The sequence below is a fragment of the Girardinichthys multiradiatus genome, chromosome 9, assembly GCF_021462225.1.
Source record: "Girardinichthys multiradiatus isolate DD_20200921_A chromosome 9, DD_fGirMul_XY1, whole genome shotgun sequence".
Taxonomy (NCBI): Eukaryota; Metazoa; Chordata; class Actinopteri; order Cyprinodontiformes; family Goodeidae; genus Girardinichthys; species Girardinichthys multiradiatus.
The window spans coordinates 38,252,273-38,260,648 of record NC_061802.1 but is presented as its reverse complement, the minus strand read 5'-3'; the positions used below and the strand labels follow the sequence as shown (position 1 = coordinate 38,260,648).

General features: G+C 40.0%; 1 protein-coding gene across 1 annotated transcript; it reads right to left on the bottom strand.

The window, feature by feature from the left end:
• Positions 1 to 474: 474 nt before the first annotated feature.
• On the bottom strand, positions 475 to 8,087 carry fbxl5 (F-box and leucine-rich repeat protein 5). Its single transcript, XM_047375210.1, has 11 exons — positions 7,737 to 8,087; positions 6,884 to 7,099; positions 5,896 to 5,991; positions 5,534 to 5,729; positions 5,269 to 5,451; positions 4,714 to 4,839; positions 4,287 to 4,441; positions 4,119 to 4,201; positions 3,292 to 4,014; positions 2,035 to 2,183; positions 475 to 1,388 (listed from the first exon to the last, which is right to left on the bottom strand). Exons 1-11 carry the CDS (start codon positions 7,818 to 7,820, stop codon positions 1,312 to 1,314), a joined length of 2,088 nt encoding a protein of 695 aa, XP_047231166.1. The 5' UTR covers positions 7,821 to 8,087; the 3' UTR covers positions 475 to 1,311.
• Between the last annotated feature and the right edge of the window lie 289 nt (positions 8,088 to 8,376).

Here is an 8,376-nt window from a genome sequence, read left to right as displayed (position 1 = left end):
AGTGAGGAGAACAAGTATTTGATACACAGCAGATTTTGCAGGTTTTCCCTCTTGCAAAGCATATAGAAGTCCTTAATTTTTATCATAGATACTCCTCAACTGTGAGTGACTGAATCTAAAACAAAATCCAATTACTTTGCATTTTACTGTATGACATAAGTATTTGATACATCTGAAAAACAAAACTAACAGGCCTGTGAGAGCTGGGATTCTTACTGGTTGTTAGGTGATCATAAATGTAATAAAATGGAAATTAATCACTTAAAAATCACAAAATGTGATTCTCTGGATTTTGGCTTTAGATTCCGTCACTCATAGTTGAAGAGGACCTATGATAAAAATTAAAGACTTCTACATGCTTTGTAGAAATACAAAGCATGTCAAATACTTATTCCTCCCATTGTATATTTAAGAATGTGGACTAACTAGCAGAAATGCATGGGTACTCTACACCACTAGACAGTAAACAGTGGGGAAAATAAAATGTCTTTATGTACATATTAAAGTAGAAGAATTGCAGTGACTAACTCCAAGGCTTTATTATTTGTTGAGAATTTTTACCAGATCTCATGCAAGACTGTAGAACCAGAAAGTCAATCTCTACTGCAGAATGATAAAGCAGTAATGTACACAACAGAGCCCCCAAACATGGTGGTGGTGATTTGTTTCATTTTAACATTTGTTCTTTTTGCCCACTGGAGTGCAGAAAGACGAGAAAAAAAAAAGCAAAAGCTTTTACAGGAGAGCTGAAGGGCAGAATACTAAAGATCACAACCAAAATGAAGACCATTCAGCAACATCATGTGCCAGTTCCTATGTCTCTGCTGCCTGGATCCTACAACTTCATTTAGTCTTTATCCGCTAGACTGATTTACAAGGTGCCTTATTCTCCCTCAGCAACATAAACATGTTCTGCACCAGCTTCAAAGGATCGTGGTCATTAAAAGTTGTAGCAGAAACAACATTAAGGAACAGCATCTAACTGGAAAAGCTGGACTTGTGTAAAATCTTCAATCATTTGAGATAAAAACAAGCTTAGCAACAGAAATCCTTCAGAACTTGATGTTAACCTGTCTCATTTTTTTACTTTCTCAAAGTTAAAAGGAACCAAAAATTTACTTTTGCACTCAGTTATGCATTTATTCTTCCTAAACAAGTATCTCCACTAAATAAGTAGGGAAATAGCAGGAGCAAAATTACAGTTTCATCAAGAAACACTTTTAAGTGACAAAATACAGCAAATGGTATTTCCAGGTTAAAGTGCAACAATAGAGAGAAGTGACATTTTAGGAGAACGTTGGTAGGTGGGGGTCACTCTCCAGAGCGACAGCAGGCTCGGAAACCACACTGCAGGTTCTGGCAACCGCTGGCTGTGTCTGCATTTGGACCTGGACAGAAATGCCACATGCTGGTCACTTACTGATAAACACACAGCATGACAGCTGAAAAGCAAATACTGTGCTTTTAAAACATATTTATACACATCTGACCACATTACAACCCTACAATTCAAAGTGTTTCAAGTAGTGCGTAATGTTGAAGTGGAAGGTTCTCCACATTTTCTACAAATAGTACCTAAACATCATTATATTTCATGTTCACTAATGTTCTTCAACAAACCCGAGGTCTTTCCAGAAGAGCTGCATATATATCAAGACTATATTATACTCAGGTAACTTCCAGTTTCTTACCACTTCCAAATTATGCACTACATGGTAGTAGTCTCACACATAAAGTACCCTGACATTTGTGGTGAAAGTGTGAAAAGGTTCTAGAGATATGGATCATTCTTGCAAGCCACTGTAAAGTCCAAATAGAAAAGGACAGGTTGGCACTACTTAATTCATACTTACCTGACTGTAACAGCTGCTGCACTGTTATAAGTCTACTGACAAATCATTTACAGTCATCATAAAATGTAACACTTCAACAGTGACAAAGGTCTTCATCAAGGCACTTCCTAGATCCTATAAACATGAATGATTTTGTGGTAGGCGAAAAGAAAACGACCTCAGGCAGCTTCGCTTGTGTTACCGTTAATGTTGTCGCAGTAATAGAAGTGTTCATCGTTGAGGGAGGGACAAGCCGACACCAGCTCCTGCAGCCCCACCTCGGTGATGAAGAGGCAGCCGGACAGGTTGAGATGCTCCAGGACAGGAAGCCCTCCACGCTGAGATAAAGCCCTGAAATATAAGGGTGTAAAGCAGTTATGCAGACCTGCAGCTAGGACATGTATGGACAGTTAATCCAGACTTAGCCTAATAGGAGCTGTGCTGCTGCTTATTGCTGCTGTATAATAACTGACTGCTAATCTGAATTATGTCTACTAATAGAAACATGACTTCACTGGCATAAATAGGCGATTCAGGGTTCCTACACATGTATCCTAGGTTTTTTTATCTGTATTTTTTATAAAAGCATGGACAGCTGAGTACACATTAATAATAAACCTACTTGAAAAGCAGCCGAGATTCATCTTCCCCAAATAATGACTTTGGTTTCAGGTTCTGGGGCGGGGGAATTGGCTCACTGCTGGACTAATTTAGATCAGTTCTGTTTTAAATCTACAAATATTGGACTTGTTTGTGAACTTTGTTACCATCATTCTTGTTTCTAAAAATTCCCATAAATTGAAGTTCTACTGCTTTGTTTGGAACTTTAGGTCCGGTTTACAGCAGGTCCAGTTCAACTTTAATGTAAAGATGCCCACTAACCTTATATGTAGTAAAATTAATTTCTGACTCATGCATTCAATCAATTAGTGAAAAACCAAAAATACTGATGAGTAAAACGTTCAATTTAACATGTAATATAGCAAATCAAAGATAAAGTATTTTAATTAATTATAGATCAGTCTTTAAAACACTGCTCTTGTTAGGCATTAGTCCAGGTTTGCCCTCTAGAACAAGGAGGAATGAAAAAGTCTGGAAAATCACCAAATGTTTTAAATGTTATTGTTTTTTTCCATAATTATCCAGACCTGAAAAATTATAAAACCAAATATCATACTTTCCCCACAGTAAGACCCGAGGATTAAATCCAAATTGTATATTTATATAAGAAAATTTGCTTCATAAGTGGCAGAAGTTATTTCAATATGTTCTCTTTTATATCATCACTAAAAAGACTAAAACATTACCAAATGTTTTAAAGCCCTAAACCTAAAGACTTAATCGTTTCACTGCACCATCTTATTTGAAAGCAGCAACCCTCATATGAAAAGCAGATTTAAGCAGAAAAATCATTGGTTAGTATATTTTGGGTTAGGTTGAAACAAAGCATGATCGTTACCTTAAGCCCAAATCAGTGATCTGGTAACATCCAGAGAGGCTGAGAAACTTCACTGATCGTTTTGCCTTTGAGCAGTCAGTCCTGTTCTCAGGCTTCAGACACTGCAGCCCCCTTGAGGGAAAGCATTTAGTTCGCAATTCTGCAGTGCTGGTTCTGATAGTGCCTGACTCACTTTGGACCCCATTAAAAGTCCTGAGGGCCTTGTCACTTGAGCAGCAGGTGGAGTGACCACAAAACATTTCCCCAGATATAGCATACTGCTGATGCAAATACGAGGCATCCGAGCCAGTCCTGTGCCTCCTCCTCCTCCTGCAGCAGCATGAGCCTCCCACTAGCTGTGTCTCAGCTAAGCTTTCAGAGAAGGACATCCCACCACGATGACTCCACTCTGCAGCATCTTCAATATCAGCAAGGTCAGAAGTGTCCAGAACCCAAACTTGAGTTGCGATGCAGGCAGAGCCCCAACGACCAGTCCCGTGCTTGAAAATGATGGCCTGCTGCCTTCGCCCGACCGCGTGCAGGTTCCTCTCATCCATCAATGTAATGGGTAACGGGCAGCGTTTGAGCAACTTGGCTCGCCGGTCTGAGTGCTTGTCTGACCCGACGGGGAACGTGAGGTCGCCCAGACCTACAGACAGTTTCTTCAGGGTGTGATCCGTGATCTTCTCACACCCTGACAAATCCAGATGCTCCAGAGAGTGACAAGCTCCAAGATATGACCAGCTGGCAGAGGAACGACAGGGAACACAGCAATGAGTACTGAGATTCCTGTAACAACTGGGCATGTGATTGTTTAAACAACTAAAACACGCAGTTTGAAGTTTTACCAGTCGAAAGCAACATCGGTAACATCAGTCTGAGTCAGGTCCAGGTGAGTAATGTTGGGGCAGAGGCTGAGAATTTGTCGGACCTGGAAACAAAAAGCAGAACTTAGAGAACATCTTTAGTTATAAATACTGTAAAAAAAAACTAAATAAAGGTCTTGTGCCACTTACCATTTTGCTGGAAACTGTAGAACTATAGGCAAGAATAATGGACTTTACAGAAGGACCCACAGTTGGAAGAAGGTGCTGGATGATCCCATTTAGGAGCCTCTTCTCCCTCTGAGCCGTGCTAATTGCGAGGGAGCCTTCAGTATGACCTGAAACATCTGGGGAGACACAGAAGAGGCAGGTGATAACTCTTTGCTAATGTTACTTTAATGGGTCGTAAAAGACAAACATTTCCAACTCTACGGGTCTGTTCCGCTTCTGCTGGCCCTAGAGGGAGAGCTCCTTTTGGCTTCTGTGCAAACTGCAGAAACTATAACAGGCACACATATCACACCTCTTAAGCAGCTTCCATGCTGTAGATGCGACATCTGTTCAAACTACTTTCTTTATTCCAACAGTGATGAAAACACAGCTGAAGACAAAACCTCACCTGACTCGTCAACATCAGCATCCTCATCCCATTCCTGATATGCGCGACCCTCGTTCTGCCGGCTCTTCACCCAATTCTCGTCTGGCTCCTGGTCGAGATCCCCAGGAGGACCACAATAATAATCTCCTAAAGAAAAAAAACAAACACATAAGAAAAAAAGGGAGACACTCACCAGCAGTGCACCAGACATAAAACACAAATATTTTCTTTTTATCCAGGTCTTGAAGTCATTGAGATTTCTAGGTGTGAAATTATCATTCCTCTTTTCCAATAAGAAATCCTGCCTAACAATAAGGCCCAATCTAAAGAAGCCAATGTAAGACAAAAACACTAAAAAAACAGAAGGAAAATATGTTTATGGATTTTGTCTGCTGTGCAATCTGCAATAAAATAAATAAATTAAAAATTAACTACCTTGTGAGGCATAATAATACATCATTTTAATAAATATTACAGAGGCTCTACAAATTCATAACTCTAAATTAAGGAAACCTTAAACTAAGAAAGTGACTCTGATTTTGTTTAGGTGCAACACAAGTTAAAAGCGAAGTATACCTCTGGCCCAGCGCACGGGATATAGGTGCCTCCACAAAGAGCCAGTCTTGACTAACTCTGACCATGTGCTGCACACTTGACTACAGTGGCACAGATCCACTGGGCCCAAGTAATGGAAAAGCCTCAGCATAATTTCTGCAGGAAGCTGGGAGATGTGGGTTGAATTCCTGCTTTGTTCCAGATCTGGAAAAAAAATGACAACATCCACTTTTAAAAGTGCAAGCTGTTAAAAACGCTAAAAAACATTTGGGAAAAAAAAACTAACCATAATCAGTCTTCTCGTGATCAGCATATTTAAAAGCCTTCTGCAGCTCCTCGGCCTGGGTCCACAAACTGAAGCCCTTCAGCACCTCAGCAGCGCTGTCCGGTTGCTGTTGGTTGCAGTGTTGCGCTATCACCTGTTTCTTAATGTCCTTCAGCTCCTCATACGTGAAGTACTGCATAAGCATCGGCTGAAACACCTGCAACACATCTCTGTAGTTTAAAACCAGCCTGCAGCAGAGCAATGCACAGAGTAAAGTTCAGGATAAAATCCACAATGTTAGAATTATAAGCATCGCTATTTTTGACAGACATGAATCATTAAAAAAGTGTATGATATCAAGTAAAAATCTGAGCTTCTTATACCTCTTCTTCCTCTTTCATGTGTGGCAGAAAGTCTTGAGTAAAAGCTTCCAGTCTTTCCTTCAGCTGCTGGGCATAGTTAAGCTGTTCATATTCACTCTAGAATCAGAGACAGATTGGTAATTTCGGGGTTGTATCTTACATTTAATGGCCATTCTTTTTATTGTGTAAAAAATTTAAGATTATTAGAATTTACATTTTGAATCATAAGGCAGCCATCCCAATTGACATACATAAATGTGATGCATTGCATTTTGGAGATTTTAAGCTCAAAGACACAGCAATATTTTTCTTGCACTGTCACTATTTTTAGGTTTCTGAAACTGAATTATCAGACATTGTAATCATGGATTTAACCTCCCATGACCCAATGTTCCAAATCTTTTTTTAAACAGAGGGAAATTAAACATATTTCAAGTGTTTCTAAATAAATCAGAGCTTTATTGTTTATCTCTACAGAAAACATCTCGTTTCGGAAAGGAAACCGGATCTCAAGCCAAACCAAAATTACATTTTTTGTTTAAGCAACTGGCAAAACGGAAGGTCAGATTTAGAAAACATTTACCAAGAAAGTTTAGGTTTTTTTTTTTTTTTTTACTCGTTTTGTCATCATATAAGCCTCACACAAAAAACATTTGTGTCTTAAACTCAGAGCTAAGATAATTTTATATATATATATATATATATATATATATAACATCAGATGCTAAAATGCCTGAAATATGAAACAAACAAGGTTTCACATAGAAAACATACAAATTGCACATGTATGTAAAAAAAACAACACGTCTGATGTTGTTGGCACTGCAAAGTCTGTGTGCTAAACGTAACAGTTAATTTAATGACAGCGTTAACCCACCATCAGCTGAGCAGTGCATAAGTCCTATATGTTCTCCCTCTGATATTTTCTGCTGAGCTATTGGTAAAAGTTAGAGTGCAAATTACGGCCAGGGCGTGACATCAAACCAGCTCGTTTCAACTGCATATTCACCTTAACGCTTTGAAGTCCCTTCTCAAAGAGGGACAGCATCTCTGACAGTTTGTTATCAGAGTGCACATTGTAGACAGTGCAGCAACGCTGCTGCAACAGACCGATGATGTACTCGTTTTCAATTTGCTCATGCATCTTGAACTCCTTGAAGGTGGCGCACAGGGACTGAAGAAAGGACCGGAAGTCATTGTTGTTGGAGAAGTTGGTTTTAGACAGCTGTAGAGAAAAGACAATGCCGGAGTCATTAAAGCTCAAAAAAAAAAAATTTATAGTTTGTATTTACACTAGAACCTGTATCAAATCGCATCCCTGCCGACACCGTTACATCATGGTAACAGATGCTTTACATAGGTTGGAAGACATGTGAAACATGCCAGCTGGGCAGGGTTCTGTAACCACAGTTGCTTGGGTTAGCAGTGTATTAGCTAGTGTCCTAAATGAGCTCATCTGATACCCTCTGTAGGCTTTGACAGGAACCCTGCTTTCAAATCCCATTATTATTTGTAACTCTGGGTGATGAAACATTAAGGCTTGGTTGTCAAACGTACAACACGTTGCATAACAAAACATACTGCACCTTTGGCTAACCAACTAGGAGGTGCGTTTCAGTTGTGTTGAAGAAACAAACATTTACTGTGAGCACCGTAACACTGAATTTAAATTAAAAGCCGGTCAAATGTTAGTCCAAGTACAAATCCACCGAGCAACACTGCATCTACACTCGCTACCAAACAAACCAGCTAACACCAGCTAGCTAGCCTGCTAGCTGGTGTACACTTGTTTTCTGAACCACAGACCGCCGCCTTTGCCTTTAATAGCTGAATGTTAACGAACAACATTTATGTATACGCACCTTTTCACAGTACAGACCCACCAACTGCTTCATTCGCCAGTGTGGGCCAGTAAAAACATCCACTTCGTCCGGAAAGGGAGCCATCTTCACTGGACCTCACTGCGTCATCTGCGATATAATCAGGATGCGTGCAGCGGAGTGTGCGCCAGTCACCCACGTGACAAGAAGTTATTAACGGGGGCGGGTTTTATCTGGTTGTGACCTTCAAGTAATATTAAACATATGACAAAAATATTCCTGTTAATGTGACCATTCAAATAAAACTGTAATCCATGCTTCAAATATATAAAATGTATCGACCCTATGTACAGATCCTAAACAGTGGCGCAAAGAGGGATCAGGAGGGCCGGGAGATGGCCCCATTATAAATGTAGCTACTACAGGGGTTGGACAATAAAACTGAAGCACCTGTCATTTTAGTGTGGGAGGTTTCATGGCTAAATTGGACCAGCCTGGTAGCCAGTATTCATTGATTGCACATTGCACCAGTAAGAGCAGAGTGTGAAGGTTCAATTAGCAGGGTAAGAGCACAGTTTTGCTCAAAATATTGAAATGCACACAACATTATGGGGGACATACCAGAGTTCAAAAGAGGACAAATTGTTGGTGCACGTCTTGCTGGCGCATCTGTGACCAAGAC

Coding starts and splice junctions, on each gene's coding strand:
- fbxl5 (XM_047375210.1), bottom strand. CDS start 7,820: ATGGCTCCCTTTCCGGACGAAGTGGATGTTTTTACTGGCCCACACTGG. Junction 5,730..5,895: donor ACATGAAAGAGGAAGAAGAG/GTATAAGAAGCT, acceptor GATGTGTTGCAG/GTGTTTCAGCCGATGCTTAT. Junction 5,452..5,533: donor TCACGAGAAGACTGATTATG/GTTAGTTTTTTT, acceptor TTTTTTTTCCAG/ATCTGGAACAAAGCAGGAAT.